The sequence below is a fragment of the Bidens hawaiensis genome, unplaced genomic scaffold (assembly GCF_021521415.1).
Source record: "Bidens hawaiensis isolate Kalapana, Puna unplaced genomic scaffold, B.hawaiensis_p1.1 tig00040583_1, whole genome shotgun sequence".
NCBI classification, from domain to species: domain Eukaryota; kingdom Viridiplantae; phylum Streptophyta; class Magnoliopsida; order Asterales; family Asteraceae; genus Bidens; species Bidens hawaiensis.
In genome coordinates, this window is record NW_027497161.1 from 3,522 (window position 1) to 25,653 (window position 22,132).

Below are 22,132 nucleotides of genomic sequence, written 5' to 3' on the forward strand. Positions count from 1 at the left end.
ATCAAGCAAGCCATACATGTCTTCAATAACACCAGAAAGGTACACTCTCTCTCTCTCTCTCTCTCTCTCTCTCTCCTATATATATCTATATGTATATGTATATACACACTAGCACATATGTTTATTGGCTAAAGAATATATGTAAGAGTTTCAACATGGTGTCTGACTGTCCCCTAGGCGAGATGACCATAATTAACAAGAGATCACGTAGATATTAATATTAGTGGTGATCGGTTGAGTCTGGCATAGCGGTGGTTATTGGTCAATGGTTGAGCCTTTGAGTCTTGGGCAGAATGATATTGACAATATCATGTGAACAGAACAAAACTGTAGATTGTGGAAATCAGGATATGCTAATAAAATAGTAGCTATAGTGCAAAGTAGTTAATACTTAATAGTGGGATTAGAACTGAGATTTTAAGTGGTTACCTGAAGAAACACTAGATGACTCCGGCAGATTAAGGATAATCTGGGGGTTAAGTAGATATTTCCCACGAGGGTTAGGTCCAGCAAAGATGGTTATTCTTCTCAACCTACAAAACAGACACCGTAAGCTCGTCACTGAGAAGGGGGGTTCCTCCTTGTGACCACCCTCCGGCGTGAGAATCAGACTAGATAGCTCTGAATATAAGTGTATATTGAGAGAAATAGCTAGAGAGAAGAAGATGATACCGTTCCAAGTTGTTGGAGTATTTATAGCCGAAGGTAGGTTTCCAAGCAGGTACGGCCAGCTGTATAATATTCCTTTTCCACCAACTATGGGCTATGTTCGTGCCACGATGGGAGTTGGTGGGTAGGCAGCGGCTGATAGTGACATTTTGTACTGGAGCGTGCTCCTCCTCGTACTATTGTCGGTGAGCTGTCACCCTGTGATTGGTTCATGGGTCGCTTTCGTCAGATCTTGTCCATTTGTCCATACATTGGTAGGTATAGTACAAAAGATCTTCTGGAAGCGTACGGACTGGCTCTTTTGGGCGGGAATATTCCCGCCCTGCTCATTCCTTCTTCAGGTGACATTACTGAAGTATAAGATTTAGTGCCTTATGCGTGTAGCCTTACTGTTAGTGCAGGTAGCCCTCCTTCTTGGCTTGTATCTGCAGCTGCGGGAACAGGCAGGGTACTTTACCAAGGGAGGCTTTCCTGCGGGAACAGCTGGCTTACTGCGTGTAAGGTCTTCATCTCTCTAAGCATGGTGGGTCCTGCGGATCCAGTTGGTCTTTGCGCAGACGTCCCTCTTCAAGGTGAGTCTTGCGGGTCCAACATGGCTTTGCTGGGACCTACCTCTTCAAGTCCCCCCAGTCCATTGTTCTTCTCATGAATTGTTAATGAGGGGAACTTTTGGACTTTAAGCAAGGGGTTTTGAAAAGGGTTTTTCGTTTTTTAAGGTTTTCCGTAGGGATTCTTCCCGCATTTTTCCTAATGTCACTTGCAGAAATTCCCGACTTTTCTGCCTAATCTTTGGGTATGATGCGGGTAGGTGTGTAACCTCCTCGCAAGTCGGGAGCGTTGAGTTTCACTTGTGTAGATTCTCCACGAGGTTTTGGTAGTTTGACATAGTGATCAGTTATGTTAAACAACCAATTCCACCTTGAAGCTTCAAACAATCTAGTTCTCAACGTTCCCGCCATGCGGGGGTGCTATTTCTCTTTCCGCAAGCATGGCCCATAAGATCCTTGGTTTCAATTCCCTGCAGGTGCTAAGTATGTGAAGGGTTTCGCCTTGACACTGTACCCGCACTTGTCTTACGGTTTCTTGTTTTCCAAGGTAAGGGGGTATATTTCCTCTTATTTTTGGATCTTTTTGAATCTTTTTGGAATTCGGAGAGTTGGTGAAAGGATAAGGACAGTCCAAACGGTTGAAGGGACGTTGGCGTCTTCTGACGGTTTCAGGACGTGCAGGAAGTTATGACGACGTGACAGCATGTGGTCAATCAGGACGCTTTTTCAGGCGCGTGGGAGCGAGTTTCATGACACGCGCCATTCCGACACCTGTTGCCAGCTTGCTGTATCCACACGTGTCGCCGTGTCATTGCGCCTGCACTTTCTCCCTCATCCGCATTAAATTCATCGCATTCATTGCGATGAGTATATAAGGGGGAGAGGGTGTATCTCGTCCCATACCTTCACTTCACCTTTCTTTTCCTTTTAAGCAATTTCCGGCGAATACTCATCTTTTCCGGCGAGCATTCTCCTGAAACAGTTTTCTTTAACTTTTTTAAAAAAAAATGTCTTCTTCTACTCATGATCCTGAGGTTAACGTCGAGGAGTCTGACGTTTACCTCGAGAACCCGACGTCTACGTCCGATAAGGACGATAAGAGTACTGCTGGCGAGTGCCAGTGTACTCTTTCTGTCGATGTATACCATTACATCGTCAAGAAGTTCATGCTGGAGCCGTATGAGCCAGAGTTTCCGGAGCCCAACCAGACGGTGTACGATGCCCCTAAGGGCAAGATAGGGGTTTACGCCTCGTTCTTCTTATATGGGAATCTAAGATTCCCATTAACGAAGTTCGTGTACCGTGTTCTGGAGAAACACGGTGTTCATTTTACGGAGGTGCACCCAATGGCGATTGCTAAAGTTCGCCATTTCGAATGGGTGTGCCGTATTTTGGACATCGAGCCCCGCGTCGACCGTCTGATGACCTTCTACACCTGGAGGTGCATCCACGGCTGGTATACCCTTGTTACCCGGATCAAGGGGTTGAAGATCTGCACTACTGAGCGTAGTCTTCGTTCTTGGAAGCGGGAGTTTTTCTACCTCTCCGCTCGCGTCGTCCCCATCGCGATGACGTTCAAGAATGGGAGGGCACTCCCTAACCTTCACGCCTCCAATTACCAGGAGACGGAATGGTTCGCCAAGATCTCCCAGATCCAGACTCCGGTTTATCGCTTCGCGGAGTCTGGGATGGTGATGCTTGGGATGAGCCGCGTGTGGAAGGATGCTGGGTCTGGGACGCCGCAAATACCCATCGTCCTTGAATACGGTTTGAACTATATTTCTTACGATATACTCCGTCTTTTGTGTTGGTTTAGGATTTTCTTCTAACATTATCTTTTTTATTTCAGAGGGGAACGACTTACAGTCGCTCTTGCATCCGCGAGAGACTGGTGGTCCCGCACGGTTGGGTACTCGTGATCTCGATGAGAACGAGTTGCCCATTTTGGAGCAGACGGCGGATAGATTCGTAGAGGTCTACCCGCCGGGCCACGAAATTTTAAGCGCCACTCGGCCAGGTAAGGAGTTCTTTAATCCTCGTCCTCTCCATGCTCAAACTTCTGCTGGAATTCCTCTGATTTTGTCATCTTCTGATGAGGGATCCGCAGATGGGCCTTTCTTTGTGAGGAAGAAGAAGGCTGCTGGCGTGAAGGGCAAGGCGAAGGTTGCTTCCGTCGTCGACCTGGGGAATCAGTCTGATTCCGAGACTAAAAGTGAGGAGCTGGCGGGGAACCTTGGTGGTGGTGACGAGACCATTGTCTCAGAGGTTGAGATAACGGCTGTCACTTCCGAGCCACCAAGCGCTGCGAAGGTGACTGGCGCGAAGAGGCCAGTTTCATCAGGTCTATCTCCGCCTGTCAGGTCTTTCAGGATCAAGAAAGCCAGTAAGTATATTTTTTGTGTACCTTTTCCGCATTTCCTTCCGCCTTTGTTTTTAATATCTTTTGTTTTTCTTCATGCATGAGTGGACTTATCCGCTTTCGAGAGCGGTGCGAGAGGAAGCGGTTCAGGACCCACGACGATAGGTTTGGTCAACCTACCCGAGGCGATGACCCAGGCGGCTGCGCCTGTTTCTGGTGATGGTTCAGTTGCTCATACTGTTGAAGCAACTGTTCCAGTTATGACGTCATCTCCGCCGGCCGTCAGTGCCATCTTTACTACATCCTTCACCGGACCGGCGGTGACTTTTTCCGCGAGCTCATCTGCGGCGGCTACCACGGTTATGAGTTCATCTCAAATGAGTTCATCTCCGATGGTCTCTACCTCAATGGCTTCTGCGTTGTCACATTCGGCGTCAGCGACTACCTCTGTTGGGGCCAGTTCTTCAGGTATGTTTAGAGTTGGGACCTCTAGACTTACCTCTGTTGATGAGGGAGTCCAACCTTGGCCTCCTTCCCATCTCCTTGACCTCTTGGATGGATATCCTTTAGGTTCAGGTGATGGGTTTAGCGGCTATCGGCCTGTTATCGACCCTACAGGTGCGTGGGGTTACTTTGGCCTGTTATTCCTCCTGATTCATTTTTTCTTAATTGTTTTTTGTTGCAGTTTCAGATTCCAATGAGGTCTATGCGCCAAGGTGGAATATCCGCCGAGGCACGACTCTCAGGACGGCTGCAGACTGCGTCGACTGGGCGCGCCATGCCGCTCCAAGCGGTGCACTGGGGGAGGCTATGGCTAGCTACCAGGAGGGCAGGTTGTCCAACGAGCTTCGAATTCTTCTCGCCCGGATGCAGCCGCGTGTCGAGTTACTTTGTCGTGAAAACGACAAGTTAAAGACTGCGCGTAGCCTGGAGGTGGCTCAGGTGCGATCGCTGCGGGAGGAGAACAAGAAGCTTGCCGCCACCGTTGCTGAAAAAGAAAAGGCCTTCAAGGACCTTGAGGCCGAGATCCAAGCAAGGCATGAGGCCCGTTCCAAGGCTACCCAAGCTGTTAACGAACAGCTTAGGTTAGCCAAGAAAACTGCGCGTAATGCGACCGGAAGGGCCACCAAAGCTGAAGCCGTTGCTGAGCCTCTACGCGCTGAGAATGAAGAGCTTAAAGCCAAACTGGAGAAGCTTCAGCAGGCTCATGAGGCTTTGGCTTTAGAGGATGCCAAGAAGCTACAGGAGCTCTTGGATCAGAGGGTTGTGCTTGATCGCACTGAGCGCAAGCTTAAAGGCGTTGAAGAGGCTGCTGCCAAGGACGTGTTGCTTGCCAACCTCAACAAGAATGAAGCCGAACGCGCCTGCGATCAAGCTCAAGCTACCCTTCAAGAAGCTGTATCCAGTAAGGATTGGCTTCTACGAGAAGCGTTGCCGCAGGTACGCATAGCTCCATAATTTCTTTGCTTTGCGCTTTTCTTTATACTTAGAAAAGTTTTTTATATATATTTTTTATTGTAGATTGTGCATCAGATATTCGCGAACACATCCTATGATGATGTCATGAGCGCAGCCCTCAACGCTTCTCATGAGGATGGGGAGAAGGCTGGTTTCTTGCTTGGTCTAGGATTTGCAGAGAAAGACATCCCGCCTTCCAATTTTCCTTTACACGATGTTGATACTGAAGCTGCCTATGACCAAGCTGTGAACCAGTATGCTGCCTTCCCGCATCCGGTTGTGGAGAAGGTGAATGAAGTTGCTGCTGCTGATGACGGGCTAGCTGTTCTCAAAGCTTTCCTCGAACCGCCGCAGCCGACTGATGGTGCGGGTTCAAGTGGGTTTGGAGGAAGTGGTCTCGAAGCTTGAATCTTAAGATTCCTTCCAACCGTTTGGATAGATTTGTATTTTTTGTAGGCGGGTAGATACCTAGCCATTTTGTAATGTTTGAACAACTTTTATTGTGAATATAAATGTTTTGTTAACGCCTTGCCTTGTAAACATTATATGATTTGCTCATGCATATTTTAGTTTAACTTAGCAATTTTCTAAGTGTTTTGGATAAGTTAACCTTTCGACGCGTGTTAGATAATAGGTTAATGTTCTGTTTCCTCTATCATGATTGTGCGGGTAGGACCGTCACTTTCACTTAGTAGGATGACCAAACTTTATCTATATCTGACATATATGACCTGCGTGAAGGTTTCCTTATCTTCCCCTTAGAAATATTTACTGTTTTTGTGTTTATGCGGGTTGTGCCGCTTTCCACACGCAACGACTTACTTCCTCCCTCACTTATTTATGCGGTGAATACCGGCATATCAGTGTGGTCAGTTCATAAGTATAAAGGTAAGGCTATCAACACAATGTGATAAGGAGAATCATTTTCATTAGAAGTGGCTCTAGGCCTTTTCTTTACAAGTTTGAAATTGATCTACATGTAACATCTGCGTAATTGAGCTCCATTCCATGTTCTTGGGATGGGGGTGACATCGAGCCTTTCGAGCCGGTATGCGCCCTTTCCCAAAAATTCTTTAATAATGTATGGCCCTTCCTAGACCCGGGCCAGCTTTCTTGGGCGCTCTTGGTTCGAAGCCTAGTTGTTACGCAGTATGTAGTCTCCGACATTGAAGTGTAGAGTTTCACCCGCGTGTTGTAGTACTTTTGCATTTGTCGCTTGTAGTTCTCTTCACGCGCTGCGGCTAGGTCTCTGCGCTCTTCGGTTAGCATAAGGTCTAACCGTCTTTCCGCATCATTGTGTTCTGGTTGAGTTATGACTCTTGGTGAGGGTAGACCAATCTCGACTGGAACCATGGCTTCAGTGCCATAGGTGAGGCTGAACGGAGTCTCGCCCGTGCTTGCTTTTTTCAGCGTTTTGTTTGCCCAAAGAACATGTGGAACTTCGTCCACCCAGCCGGATCTATGCTCCAAGAGTCTTTTCTTTATGCCGTCGACGATGCTCTTGTTTGCTCTTTCCACCTCACCATTACCCTGCGGGTGTGCCACTGAGGTAAAGGTGTGGGTGATTTGAAGCTCTTTCAGCCACTTTTGTAGCTTCTGGTAAACAAAGTTGGTGCCGTTATCGCTCACCAAATTCTGTGGAAGTCCAAAACGAAAAATAATAAATTCCCAAATAAATTTTTTGATATGTTTTGCGGTTGTTTGGGCTAAGGGTTTTGCTTCTATCCACTTGGTGAAGTAGTCGATGGCTACCACTAGGAACTGAACGTTCCCTGCTGCTGTGGGAAATGGGCCTGTCACATCGATGGCCCACTTCTGGAATGGCCATGAAGAAGTGACTGGAACAAGTTCGTTCTTCGGGCGATGCGTGTTGGGTGCGTAAAGCTGGCAGGACCTACATTTTCTGATGTAGGCCAGCGCATCCGTGTGCATCCCCGGCCAAAAGTATCCCGCGTTGTTTAGCTTAGCTACAACTGCGCATGGACATGCGTGTACTCCACAGATGCCTTCGTGTACTTCCCTTAGGAGGTAGTCGGCATATTGGTCGTCAACGCATCTGAGGAGTGGGCCAAGAAAGTTACGCCTGTAAAGTATATCATCAACAAGTTGATAGTTCAGTGATTTACAGCGTATCTTTCTTGCCTGTGTCTTCGACTCTGGTAGTATACCCGCTGCAAGGTAATTTATGATTGGTGTCATCCATGTTCCCGTGCCGGTTTGGATGACACAAATTTCCTTGTGCGGGACTGATGGTGCTCCAAGAAGTTCAACGCGGATGTCCTTTCCCAAGTGGGTGAAGGCTAACGATGCAAGCTTGCTTAACGCATCCGTAGATTTGTTTTCGCTTCGCTTAATGTGCACAACTTTGCAATCGTTAAAATCGCGCATAAGGGTTTTGGCTTGCACAAGGTACAAGGCCATTATGTCATTCACGGCCGTGTACGTCCCGTTTATCTGGTTGGCTACTAGCATGGAGTCCACGTGGGCTTCCAAATTTTTCACTCCCATCTTACGCGCAATTCTTAATCCGGCCAAGAATGCTTCGTACTCCGCTTCATTGTTCGTACTTGGGAAATCAAGCCGAATAGCGTAAGTGTATTCTTGGCCTGCCGGGTTAATTAGTTTCAACCCTGCGCCTGAACCTTCGCTGTTGGCTGCTCCATCAGTATAGAGTCGCCAGACATCGTTAATGTCTTGTGCTGGAGAGGGTTGAGCCTCTTCCTGGCACTCTTTTTCGGAAGAGTGCCAGGAAGAGAACAAAAACTGTAGATTGTGGAAATCAGGATATGCTAATAAAATAGTAGCTATAGTGCAAAGTAGTTAATACTTAATAGTGGGATTAGAACTGAGATTTTAAGTGGTCACCTAAAGTAATGTCGGCAGGTAAGCTTACCCCACTCCACATTTTACCTAAAGTTATGTATATCAAGTGACCAAAATTTGCAAGTCAGGTTAACTCACTTAAGTGTTTAATTTACTTAGACTATAACAAGTTGGTTATATCTATCAGCTAGTTACAATTTTATTTGAGTTGTCGTCTAATGTGTTTATGATATGAGATGTAATCAAGTTTTTGAGCTAGTTTTCTTTATAATAATGTTTGATATCGAATTCATTACCTGATAAATAATATTAAATACTTGTATTTGAAATGACATTATCTTTGCTTCATTTTAATGTGTGTATGTTTATCTACTTGGTTGTTAATGATTATACTAACTTTAGTCACTCCATACTTAATCATATTTGGACAGCATGAAGACATACTCAAACTCAATGGAGAAGGAGATGACCGAAACGGAGGATGTGGTGGTTGACATCACCAATAATGGAAATAATAATGTTAGCGTGATCAGTGAGTGGGCTGACTGCGTTAGAGGCAGGGAGGCCAGCCAAGACCACAAGCGCCAACGACACATCCAAAAAGTGCCACAATTACTCTTAGAAGGCGAGAAAGGCCTTAAAAACAGCCTTTGTTACAAGCCAGCAGTGGTTTCACTTGGCCCATACCACTATAAACAAACCCGTCTAGCTCAAGCAGAGGAGTACAAACGCATAACACTAGAAGAGTATCTTTCAAATACCGGCAAAAGCATTAAGTTCTTATACAACAAGGTGTTTGAGGTCGTACACGATGCAAGAAAGTGTTATATTGATGGTTCTACCGACGCTTATGACGATGACGAGTTCAGTCAAATAATGTTGCGCGATGGTTGCTTTATTTTGTTCTTTATTGAATGCATATCGTGTGAAAACATTAAGGTAATGTTGTTTAATGAGCATTTGGGCGCGTTAGAACTTGCAAACGTCGCTCGTGACATATTCTTGCTCGAGAACCAGATCCCATTTGTGGTACTTGAAGTTTTGTTAAATGTGAAGTTCCCAGATGATAAAGGTGAAAATATTCTTAACGGGTTCTTTAACTACTTAAACTATGGTGAGGTGGTTATTCGGGACGAAAAGGTGTTTGGAAACAACAAACCGCTTCATCTTCTCGAGCTTTACCGATCTTATTTCATCTCACTTTCGGCTTGTCTTGCTCTCCGTTCATCGAAAAATTCGAGCATGGGGCGAAGACGATATAATAAGAAGGACGCGGTTGAAGATTATAATTATGTAAAACGAAACCGATCGTTTGCTTCAGTAACCGAGCTAAAAGCGAAAGGGATTTTCTTGAAATGTACACACGATGAGTCGAAGAATGAAGGTATTAAGTTCCACTCTCATTATTGTTACGGTCAGCTTGCGCTCGTGCGTAGAGCGGTGTCATCAAACACGAAAGCTATATACTTGAACATGATTGCATACGAGATGTGTGCGCATAACCCGAACGACTTTAGAGTATCGACTTACCTTCGCGTAATGAAATCGTTAATTATTCATTGTGATGATGTGAAGGAGATGAGAAATAATGGTGTGCTGATTCATAGTCTGGGTCGCGATAAAGATGTGGTGAAAATGTATGATGAGATTGAGGTCCCGGCGGTTAACCTTTACATGTTTCATCAGCTTCGACGAGAGCTCGAGAAGCACTGTAAAAGCAGGTATAAGACGTGGGTGGCGGAGTTGATTAACGTGTACTTTTGTAGCCCGTGGAAGACGGTGGCTTTGCTGGTGGCTGCTGCTATTTTGTTATCTAGTTTTCTGCAGACTTATTTCACGATCGAGCCAGTTCCAGATCACTCCAATGAGGCTCTTGTGAAGCTTCTTAAACAATACATTAATAAACCTTAAGTGTGCTTAATTTAATTTGAAGTATGGTTTAATCACATACATTGAATTATAAACTACCAACATTGGAATTGTTTTTGTTTTTATAAAAGTGTAACACGTTTTGTATGAGATATATTAGTTTTTATAAGATATACTTGTTTCTTTAAGGGCAGACGGAGTACCCTTCAGGGCCGCCAACAGGAACACCACCCTGAGTGCCTTGGGGCCGAAGAAAAATAAAACCTGACCGGGGTAACCCTTCTGATCAACAAGCTCGTCTCAACTTGATCATGACCGTTCAATATTTAAATTTATTTAAAAAGAAAAGGTGAAAGATGAGGGTGGAATGATGTTACGATGATGTGGAGGAGCCAGTGAATGATGGGTTGGGGTGGGATGCATAAGATACATGTCTAGAAGTGTAGAACCACCCACATACAACATACACACTACACAGTGTCATTATTGTGATCAGGTGAAACATCATCTGTAATTACTTTAGGTGCTAGACAAGCATACAAAAATTCATGAGGTGTCAATATTGTTATCATGTGCAATCATTTTAGGTGCTGAACAATCATAAAAGATGGTGGGTCAAAACATGCCCCAGATATACTTTTCAATGTTTCATATATAGCATGAACAAACTTCTATTTATTTATTAAAATATAAATATCAATACATAACCATTTTATTTTTTCTAAACATATCATGTGAAATGATAGTAATAAATAAAAGATGACAAGTATGATTACCAGCAAACTACAAAATTTTTAGAACAGGTGATGTTATTATTAATGTAAATCATGACCGGGGATTAATTAATGTCTCCGGAGAAATGCTGCAGCAATTCCGCCAGCTATAAGTCCAACAGCAGTAGCACTAATGCCCATTCCAATCACACCATCTGCAAGAATGATGATAAAAGTATGTTTATTGTGAACAAATGTTGACCTAACGACACATGAATAATAATAATATCCATAAGAAACAAAAGTGGACCTTTGGTGACGCGGTCTTCTATCGCCTGCTTAAGTGTTAAAGCTTGCCTCCAATCTGGCGCAATCTATAACCACACCATCAAATCAGTCATACACTCACCTTCTATATAATTGCCATCTGGCGCACTTTAAAATTTAAGAGAAAGCCTAATAATGCACATTCAATTTATATCGATGTGCAACTTTACCAGATATTAATCAAACTAAATCGTATTTGACACACCTTTGAACCTTAAAATAGTATTATCAAATAAGCATTACAATGGCTGACAATAATCATGGATCACTAAGCTCTTATTTCACACTCGACAACTATTAGACAATCAACATCACCATAGGTCATTCTTCCTAGTAATTATGTGTTGAGTACAATAAGAGCTGAAGATTTCCAAATCTCACAACTTACGTTTATTAGTGCTTCTAAATAAAGAACTGAGATTTTGCAAAAGTACTCAAAGTCAAACCCCTTATGATGTGAACACAGAACTGATAACTATAAAAGACTGAAGCATGAAATAACTTAAGGATCAGTAGTCCGCGTATAATTGTTGTTACTTACCAGTTGGTCTTTAGTATCAGTCATTTACTTTGTACATCAAAGGTTTGGTAATCGTCTACGGTTGTTTCTCATACAGCTAAAGATATCACTATCACGGACATTAGAATGTTATCTGTCTCTATCAAAATAATGTCAGCTGAGGCCACTCTCTCTCACACAGCACTTAGTCCCTATTGTCATTGTAATTGGGTAACGGTCTACAATAGTTCATCATCTTGTTTATTAAAGTGTGTGAGAAAAGAGTATTCTCTAGTCGAGGGGGGTGCTGCTACTTATTGTACGGATTCAGTTTGTTAATGTTAATCTGAGCTGACTGTTTCACATCCAATTCGTTGTGCTCTTACTGACTTACTTTCGCTGCCTATTCTGTTAAATTGTTTATCAAATCAATTGGGATTCAAAACATCAGATACCGGCAGTATGAGAACAGACATGAAATTTACAATTATCTACAGAAACTCTCAGCATTCACCTTAGTTACTAAACACAAATTTATTTACGATATATAATAAACCTAAATTGATTATCAGAAAGAAACATATTGATAACAAATAATTCACAAAATGCATAAAGAAAGATAGAAAAAAATCTCTAAACATTGATCAAGAAGCATCCTACTCCTCGAAAAGTCACCGTTTCGATAGTATCCGACAGCTAGCAGATATATCTTCTCCCTCTTTTGCAACGGGCTGTTGGTATTGTCAATCGAAGCTGAAAAGAGACGTTTAATTACTTTCAACAATCTCAAACTACACGCAACATACAACGGTCTAATTAAATTACTTTCAAGCATTGCGATACCGCGGTTGACATCTTCGGGTTGCCTAGAATGAACCAAGGCCCAAGATAACCGCATGATGCTCTCGGCCTTGGCCTCATCAGACGCATCACTTGCCGCCTCGGAAACCTCTTTCTCACAAGCCTAATAAATATTATTACAACATGAATAATAATTAGTTAACACATGGATCTTTACTATCTGAACATCATCCTTCCTATAATTTGATATGAATTAATGTTTAAATTTTACAAATACAAAATGAGAATAATATTGTACCGCGATGATATCACGAGAGCACCATGGGAGCTGATCGCCGCCGGAGAAGAAGGAACTCACCGATTCCAAAAACTGGTTCATCTTCACACACAGACAAATCTATTCACTTTTCTTCTGCTTTACTTTTGTTTTGCTTCTTTGTAATGGGCCCATTGGCCCGGTTCATCCTTCTATTGGGCTTTGCTTATTGGGCCAAGCCCACTACAATCCAACACACGTGAACTTCTATAAATCATTCTAACAAAGATTGTCAGTTACTCTTAACACTATCTTCCCGAGTCTCATCTAAAAAAAGGAAGGGGGAATGAAATGAGAAGAAAATGTGAAAAATCATGTTCTAGAGATTTTTTAAGGAAAGGAGAGAAAAAGAGAGAAAATGATAGAAAATTGAAGTCCATGCTCGTCCTTTTAAATTGTAAAGATTAGGAGAGAAAATGTGTGTATAACTTTAACTACCTATTAACTCCTAAATTTTCTTTCATTTCCTTTCATTTTCATTAACCTTAGGAACATGAAATGAAGTGACACATTTTCATTCCCCTCTCTTTCTTTTCTCTTTCAATTTTCTTCTCTTTCTTTTCTCTCCTTAAATGAAACTCGGAAACACAGTGTAAGAGTCTAAGCTCTCGGTTACTCTAAGCTCTCTTGGACATTTCATTTGGAAAAAAATATTTTGACCCTTCTTTTAGGGTCTTACAACTTACAAACATCTCCTTTAGAAACACCACATATGATTACATGTGTAAAGGCTGGTATTTTCGAACCCCGTCATCATGTCAATTCATCGCATCTCGATCATCATGCTCTTCACAACCCTCTCTTTGCCTCTAGTGATCCGAAGAATTTCAAGATGGATCGTTACCAAGCACCCTAGATGGACAGAGGCGATGCATTATGAACTTGATGCTTTACTTAAAAACTATACTTGGTCCTTAGTTCCAATCTGTGAACCGGCACATTGTTGGTTCCAAATGGCTTTATTGCACCAAATTTCATGCAATTGTAGTGTTAAGGAATAAAGCTAGGCTTGTAGCTCAAGGTTTCACTCAACGACTCAACCTCCTAGACTTGGTGACTCCCATAAATTCAGTCTGGTTGTTAAAGCATCAAATGAGCGCTTGATTGTTCTTAGTTACACAAAATTGCATCAGCTGGATGCCAACAACGCGTTTACATGGTTATCTTAATGAATGTGTGTTGCCTTCATTGCTAGTCTAAACCAAGAAGTTGCTATCAAAGATTCAAATGAGCGCTTGGTTGTTCTTAGTTACATCAGCTTGATGTCAACAATGCGTTTACATGGTTATCTTAATGAATGTGCTTGGCCTTCATTGCTAGTCTAAACAAACAAGTTGCTATCAAAGATTTTAGGGAGCTCAACTATCTAATTTCTTGGGCTTGAAGTTACTTACACCAATAATGGGCGTTTTCTAAATCAGTCTAAATATGCTCGGGAAATTCTTAATCCGACTAAAATGTTGGGTGCAAAACTGGCCCATACATCATACCCGTCAACGTCTCATTAACCACTACTGTAGAATCTTATTCGGATCTCACTCACTGTAACTCAAATCTTTAATAGAAAAATTATAAGTGTATATATATATTTCAACAATAAAATTCTTTTTTGGATGGGAGGGTGGGTGGGGTGTGAGGTGGGGTGTAAATTCATTTTTTTTTTTAGTTTTTTTAATAAAATTTATAAGTATATATTTGTCAAAATTAAAATATTATTTTATGTATGTAAATTGAGGAGAGTAAAGAGGAGGAGAATTCTAATTCTATTAACAAGTTTATTAACCGAACATATTATAGATTTTTTCAAGATTCTATTATGTTTTCAATTCTAAATCCAATTCAAATGTCTTGGAAAAAATTTCCGTTAGCCAAATACGCGTTAAAGCTTTCGTTAGGTGTCCGCACGATGTAGCGGGATACGCACGAACATTACCGGTGTCAGTATGTTCCTCGCAAGTCGCAACAGTACTTGCATTGCCTGACGATGGTATGTGTTTAACGTGGCATCAAACGTGTAACAAGTGCTGGTAAGCGCGTCGCACAACGCCTACACCCGAGCAATATGGTACGCGTAAACAATGTCATCCGCATAACTAATGCTTGAACGTGCGTAACCTATAGAGAAAATCAAGAAGCAAAAAATGAAATGTACAGTAATTACAAGTAAACCACTTTTTAACCCGGCCCGTTTTGACACGAAACCCATTCGAGCCCAATATCGTTTTAACCCAAAGCTTGTTTTGATCTGGCCTCTTTCGACCTAAGCCAATCGAGAATCGAACCAAATTAATCATTTTTTTTGTATCGACATGTTCTGATCTTAAATCGTTATGACCCATGAGCCGAACCTATCCGACCTTTTGCCGGTGCTAATTTGTAATCATGTAACATGTTAGATTTTGTTTTTAAATTAATAAACTATAACAATACCATACTCAAATTAAAGAGAATAAATACTCGATTTCATGGTGTAATTTTTTTAAAAAGTATATTAACGTGTGAAAAAATCATGGCCGTTTAAAAGGCGCGGGGGTAACTTGTTTAGAATAAGGGTAAAAGTGTAACTATTATATATATTAACAAAAAATAATTGAAGTTGAAGGACTAAACTTGTAATTAATTTTTAACAAAGTTGAAGTTAATTGTACATACTATATGGCTAAAGACAAATGTGTATTTAAAATCTTATAATTTGATAAACTATGTGTTGTATCTTTTACATGATGGTATCCCTTAAAATTTAAGAGGTCATTGAGATTCTCTTTTACATGATGGTATCTCTTAAAATTTAAGAGGGTACTGAGATTCTCTTTATATAGATATAGATAAATGTATGATTTATGATCATGTATCTTACCATACAAATATTAGATTATATTGTGTTTTAAATTGTAAATGCCTTGTTAAATATGTTTTTTCATCCTAAGATTTCCAAAAACTCGTATATACCACTACAAGATGTTAGTTACATTGATTATAGTTTTATATGTATTTTGTTTACTAGGTATTAGGGTTGTTGAATTTTAGTACTCGTGATTTTAATTTACTTATTTGCAGTGACGGTCTAATAATTTTGATAGCCTAAAGCAAATAAAAAAGTCGAGACCCTTCTAATTAAAAGTAGCTTTGAACTTAGCAAAATTTTTTCATTGATAAAAATAAGTTAAATATACAACCAAAATAGTTTCATTTATCCTTAAACACTAAATCGTAACATAATAAATAAATTTAATCTTCTAAACTATAAACAAGTTTAGGACGCAATTAAAAACCATTGCATATGTTCAAGTTATTAAATTATTCTTTATGTTGTAAAAAAAATATGCGAATTACAACCTAGGAAATTAGGTTTTAGTTTTATGGTATTTTTTGTTATGTATTTTTTCCGGTATTTCTTTTTGTAATTTTAATGTATGTTATATATTTATTTCTTTAATTTAATGACTTTTTATTTGTTTAATTTAATTATAAAAAGAAAACAAAAAAAAGATGATGTGGCGATATGATGGGTTGCACCCCTAAAACAAAAAATTCCCCTTTATTAAATAGTCGTCACATATCACTTACCCTCTCAATTTGTAGCCTCCCATTACACATAGCATAATAGAGTTTACGTCACATATTTGGGATGAGAAATTAAAGGATGAAAAGAGGAATATAATAAATAAATGTTTTTTCATTGTTTACCAATACCGTGTAGTTTTGATGGTTTCATATCTAAGGTGCAATTTGTTTTTATCTGTAGTTCACAGACCATATTTGCAGACCTTTGTAGAAGTAGAGGTGAACCAAATGTCTACTGTTTGTAATAAGAAGGCTGCTTGTTTTTTTAATTTTCACGGATTGCTAATATAAACTAAATTTATAAAAGCTGATTTTTTAAACTTAAAAGAGTGTTTTAACATTGAAATTTAAATAATAGTTTTACAACACAAAAATAATATTCATTAAACCACAATAACATATTTTAAACCGTTACTACCACATATTCATCTCAATTCTTAGGCTTTCATCATATTCTAAGGCATTCAACAAATATACATCTAAATTTCTTAGGCCGCACACAAGCCAATCAAGAAACAGTAAACAATAGGCATGTATGCAAGGAATAACAATATGTATAATCTTCAAAGATGACATGTATAAACTATATAACCATAACCATCAAATGTTTCTTTCTTGTACCTTAACTTGATAACCAATAGCAGTTTCTAAACATACACAAATACCCCTAATTCACATGTAGATGAAAGCTTAAATATCGGTGGCAACGACGGTGGCGGAGAGCAGCAACGACAGTGGAGGAGGAGGGGTTGTGTCTAGGGTTGAGAGTCATGTGAAGGAGACAAGGAGAAAGAACGCTGGTTTATTTTATGAGGTTAGAAGAGGTTAGAAGAAGTAAAAAGAGATTGAACCAAGTCTGCACCAAAAAGTGCTCGCACAAATATTTTTTAATTAAACGTCTACGAGAAAACATACATTATGCAGAAGCTCATGTCTGCTTGTGGTCTGCACGATGCAAACAGAAGAGCTCACGCGAGGCTTTATTCAAGAAAACAAACATCACCTAAACTTGTATGCTTAACAACTTCATATTCATTTTCCCCTTTAAAATAATATCTAATGCAGAATTTTCATTGCCATAACTACCTCAACTTGCTAAAAATAGATATCTTTATTTGATACCGTATGGTTAAGTGAAGTGTTGTATTTGGAATAAAAAACCATTCAAAGCAAAAGACATAGAATCGATGCTTTGTTGCCCAAAGTTTGCACGCAAATTACTATTCTTGGAACTTGCTTGCAACCCACACTTGTACTTCTTTATATATGTAGTCATCACCTATCTTAATTTGTCCCAAGATCACTTCCATTCAAGGAACCACAAATATGTCAAGAATCGGTTCACACTTGTAAGTAATGTTTCAGTTGTACTTTTCTAGTTAGTTACTTTGTAATAAATGAGAATGGTAAATTTTGTAAACTTGTTTGCTATACAAATTTTTGTTTTCATCTAAGCAACGTTTTCAATCAAACCACAATCACATTGTTTTTAAGCGACTTGCATGCGTGCATTGAAAAATACACACACACGCACGTATTGAACTACACATAAAAATGTAAAAGAAACCTCTCTAGTTTTTTATTAAGTGTTACCAAGACATAAAAAACTTTGAGTCGAAATTATTAGGATTAAACGCACATACGAACCGAACACACACGCGAAAGCAATAAACGAACACGAGGATTTAACGTGGTTTGGTCTAAACTGACCTACGTCCACGGGTGGCAACTAGATATATCTTTATTGAGTGCAATGATTACAAGTACATAATGTGGTTCATATAAAAATTGAACTAGGGTTTGTAAATTATTGAACAAGAAATTCAAACCGGGCCGGGCTTCGGTGCTACCCTACACCAGTCTGCCATTTGGACTTCAAATAATAAACCGGGCCACACAAGGCCTACGAACCCAACAATCTCTCACTCGGAGGCCTTGAGCACTCTCGTCTGCACTCCTGATTGTACTTCTGTAATCCGAACATTAACCATCTTCTAGTTGCCACCGCCTTCTCATCAATTAACCTGAAGGTCCATTGAAGCTCCCTGGAGCTCCAACACGTCACTCACGGCTAAAACTGCCCCTGACCCGTTCTCTGTCCCTACCGGATCTTGAGACACCTTGAGAACAAACACTCTCCATATTCAGCAAGTAATCCACTAGAGAGACTTTTACAGCTGGAATACGGGTTTTCTTAATCCACTGTCGAACTGGAACTATAATTGAAACACGACCTGTGCTCCAACTATCACAATGTCCTTTGATTGATTTAACCCTCTTAGCTTGTTCATCCCGAATCTTCACTTTGGCTCTGGGTTTGTTACTTGCAAAATGAACCTTCTTCTGCCCACGAGATTCTGTGAACCGAACTTTGTCTTTTACCAAAAATGAATTCACTCCTTTCGGTGACATATCGACCATATATAACGAACCCATTTTTTTGCCACGAGCAACCACGAGATTCCCTTTGACTACTTTCCACTGCCCATTCCCGAACTTAAAATCGTGCCCTTGGTCATCCAACGGCCCAATTGAAATCAAACGTTTCTTTAAACTTGGAATAACCCTCACGGTCTTTCAAAGTCCAAGAAGTACCTACTGAAGTTATCAAATCAACATCTCCTATACCCGTAACCTATAGAATATCATCGTTCGCAAGTCGAACCTTTCCAAAATCCCCAACCTTAAGATACTTCATCGTTTCACTACAGTGAGTGGCATGAAACGACGCACCAGAATCCATCACCCAAGAATCAACGTTACTCTCAACACTAAGAACTAAAAACTCATCACTACTGACTCCGTCATCTGTGTCGTCTTCTGTAAGTTCACCTCTTTTTTACCATTCGGACACTGATTCCTGAAGTGTCCTTTCTCTTTACAACCCCAGCATTCAATATCTTTATGAGTCCTAGACTGACTCCTCTTTCTGCTTCCACTGCCTCGTTGTTTTCCCTACCTCTACCTTCTGTGACTAATATATCACTTGATGATTCACCTGAATTTTTGCGTCTTGAATCTTCTCCAAGAATCAAATCCCGAAACCCATCAAAAGTAATATTTGTAGACGAACTACAAACTGCAGTCACTATTTGCGACCAACTATCGGGCAAAGAGGATAACAATAAAAGACCTTGAACTTCATCATCAAACTTAATGCCGACTGACACTAAGCGAGAGAGGTTCGAATTAAGATTATTGATATGCGTTGTAACTGACCCATCCTCTTTCATTCTTGTTGTCACTAGCTCTCGGATAAGATAGACCTTATTTGCTGCCGAAGGCTTCTCATACATGTTGGATAGTGCCTCCATCATACCACGGGCTGTGGTTTCTTTCATGATGTTAAACGCCACATCTTCCGACAACGACAGTGTAATATAAGCCTTAGTTTTTTTGTCTAACTTCTTCCACTCTACTTCCGACAACTTTTCTGGTTTTTCATCCTCAAACACTACATCCAAGTCTTTCTGACAAAGTAGTGCTTCAATCCGCATCTTCCACCAACCAAACTTCTGTTCGTCAAACTTTTGTATCGAAACCTTTCCATCTTTTGCCATGACAATGACTAAAACGAAAAACTAGATAAAAAACAGAGACAGACACAACAACACGAGCCTGAACTTAACGATTGTTCTACTGAACTCTGTTAAATAATCAACCTATTTTAAACGCAACGGAGTAACGAACTGAAAATCAGAGATTAAAACTTTAAACTGAAACAATAAAACTGACTAACGCGGTTGGCGCTGGTTCTCTATTTCTTTAACGCTTCTTCTGATTGACAACAGTTCTTCAACAAAAATAGGATCTTGATTCGCTAATCTTGACTCGTTCTTTGCTTAACCAAAGCTGGGGGAAAAAATTTGCACCAAGCCCAAAAAAAAAACCCAACGAATCTGGCCCAACCAAACAAAGTATTTGAAACTTGTTCCCACCTCCACATCAAAACAACAAAAAATATTCATGTTATGCTTTTTTTTCTCGGCGGCACACTATAATAATGGTGATGCTATTGCTGTGTATTTAATTGCTTTCCAAACAGAACCTTAACTCAGATCATCGGACGACGACGTAGGCCGTAAACCCTATCGGCGACTTGCAGCGGCAGCAACAAAACTAGGTGGCGGTGGTTAATTATCTGCCGACCCTTAACCGATTCTAACGCAACGGCAACGAGCGGATCTACGTGTTCTTCGTGTGATCCGGACCTAAGCTCTAGATACCACTTGTTAGGATTAAATGCACACACGAACCGAACACACACACGAAAGCAATAAACGAACACGAGGATTTAACATGGTTCGGTCTAAAATGACCTACGTCAACGGATGGCAATTAGGTATATCTTTATTGAGTGACAATTATTACAAGTACATAATGTGGTTTATATAGAAATTGAACTATGGTTTGTAAATTATTGAACAAGAAATCCATCCGGGCCGGGCTTCGGCCTGGCTACCCTACACCAGTCTGTCCTTTGAACTTCAAATAATAAACCGGGCCACACAAGGCCTACGAACCCAACAATTGGTATTAGAGCTAACAATAGCTAGTATACGAATCCAACAATTGGTATCAGAGCTAACGAGGATGAGTTCACCTGGATGTTCATATTATCTATGAAACTATCTTTGGTCTTAACCTAATAATAGCTAGTAAGATGCTAGATGTTATAATAACCGACCAGGTTAATTCCACAAAAGCAAGAATTGACGGTTATAGCCATACCTCAAGGCCTATTCTACCGAAGCTAAGTTTATTATAAACACTTTTGATTTATGGTTTATTGAATGGATTCTTACAAGACTACGCGCTTGCGATTAACAACTCGTACAAATCAATTAAAGAAAACCCTAACTAGTTTTCAGATCCTTTATTTAGGCTTTTCCCTTTGGTAGCTCACATGTTTTACTAATTATTTACCAAGTTATCAATTACTAGTTAGGTTTCAAGCCCTAGGTTAATGAACATCAATATAACTTGTAAAATAAACTATCTCGAATCTAATTAGCATAATTTCATTGAAATATCGATCTAGTCCATACAACTCAATATAACAAACAATAATCACATGCAATAATACACATTAAACGATAATCATAACAAACTATTAAAATCAACCATCATAAAAAATAATCATCCATAATAATCAAATCAACCAGTAATCATCTCGTCTAAACAATTAATAAAGCTTTTAGACTGACTTAATAAACAAAATTAAAGTAAGAAAATATAGAGAAAACAAGAACAGAAGATACCTGAGGATATTGTCAAAGCTTATCCAGAGCTCAGATTTTCAATCCCGGCCGCCTCAACTGTTTAGGATATTCAAAATTAGGTTTAGAATTCGTTTTTCTCCACAATTGCCTCAGAACTCTTCTGACCGAATCCTTTCTGCACCATGACGACATATGGTTCTATATGAGCTCACTAGGGTTCTTCGAGGTTTGCACGTCTTGTGCAGGTTTGAAACGCATAGAAATCACTAATTAGGGCACGGACCGTGCATATTTGAATGCACACGGCCTGTGTAAGTCCAATTTTGTCCGGTTCAACTTGATAGCTTGATTTTTGATGTTAGCAACGTCCAATTCAGCCTCTTTTCATGAATACATGTAAATCACTAAAATAATACATTACTTCTCTATTTATATTAGATTTATAGTAAAATACAATCAAATTTGGGATTAACTACACTTTAAAATAGTGTGGTGATTCCAACACATCATTCGCCTTCGAGACTTCTATCATCTTATACACGTTCCATTAAGTCCAAGTTTTCTTTTAAACAAATGCACATTTCCATAGACGTTGGAGTGACCCTAAATCTCAGTATTGATAAAACCATGCTCCTGAAACCAAAGGGGGATTTCGAGCTACTTTTAAAACTTGGACGATTAGTAATCCACAACAAGGGCGTTTATGTCACACTCCGAAAACCTTAATCAAGGCAGCGGAAGACTTTAACTAAGTCGTTCGGGTCGTGACATATGCCGATAGCCAATCATATTAAAGCACAATATTTTAATAATAAAAGTTTAACTTTTATTTTATAAAAATACTTATTACATGATCAGAGTTTTACACGTGCTACTGCACGGTTTATTAAAATTCCAGTTTCTACGTTATTTAAACACACATCCAACACTCTCTTTTCCTTGTCCCCTCGTAGCTATCACTTAC

General features: G+C 40.2%; 2 protein-coding genes across 2 annotated transcripts; one reads left to right on the plus strand and one right to left on the minus strand.

Moving 5' to 3' along the window:
- Positions 1 to 9,843, plus strand: LOC143592182 (UPF0481 protein At3g47200-like). The gene is made up of 2 exons (XM_077072154.1): positions 1 to 39; positions 8,289 to 9,843. Exons 1-2 carry the CDS (start codon positions 17 to 19, stop codon positions 9,766 to 9,768), a joined length of 1,503 nt encoding a protein of 500 aa, XP_076928269.1. The 5' UTR covers positions 1 to 16; the 3' UTR covers positions 9,769 to 9,843.
- A 599-nt stretch (positions 9,844 to 10,442) lies between these two features.
- On the minus strand, positions 10,443 to 12,451 carry LOC143592183 (mitochondrial fission 1 protein A-like). Its single transcript, XM_077072155.1, has 6 exons — positions 12,365 to 12,451; positions 12,091 to 12,229; positions 11,905 to 12,018; positions 10,972 to 10,979; positions 10,750 to 10,813; positions 10,443 to 10,654 (listed from the first exon to the last, which is right to left on the minus strand). The coding sequence occupies exons 1-6, from the start codon at positions 12,443 to 12,445 to the stop codon at positions 10,569 to 10,571; spliced, it is 492 nt and encodes a 163-aa protein (XP_076928270.1). The 5' UTR covers positions 12,446 to 12,451; the 3' UTR covers positions 10,443 to 10,568.
- Positions 12,452 to 22,132: the final 9,681 nt, after the last annotated feature.

Excerpts from the sequence above, each read along its gene's own strand:
- LOC143592182 (XM_077072154.1), top strand. The coding sequence starts at position 17 with ATGTCTTCAATAACACCAGAAAG. Across the intron at positions 40-8,288 it reads TCTTCAATAACACCAGAAAG|CATGAAGACATACTCAAACT; the intron begins GTACACTCTCTC and ends ATATTTGGACAG.
- LOC143592183 (XM_077072155.1), bottom strand. The coding sequence starts at position 12,445 with ATGAACCAGTTTTTGGAATCGGTGAGTTCCTTCTTCTCCGGCGGCGAT. Across the intron at positions 12,230-12,364 it reads GCTCTCGTGATATCATCGCG|GCTTGTGAGAAAGAGGTTTC; the intron begins GTACAATATTAT and ends AATATTTATTAG. Across the intron at positions 10,655-10,749 it reads AGAAGACCGCGTCACCAAAG|ATGGTGTGATTGGAATGGGC; the intron begins GTCCACTTTTGT and ends TCATTCTTGCAG.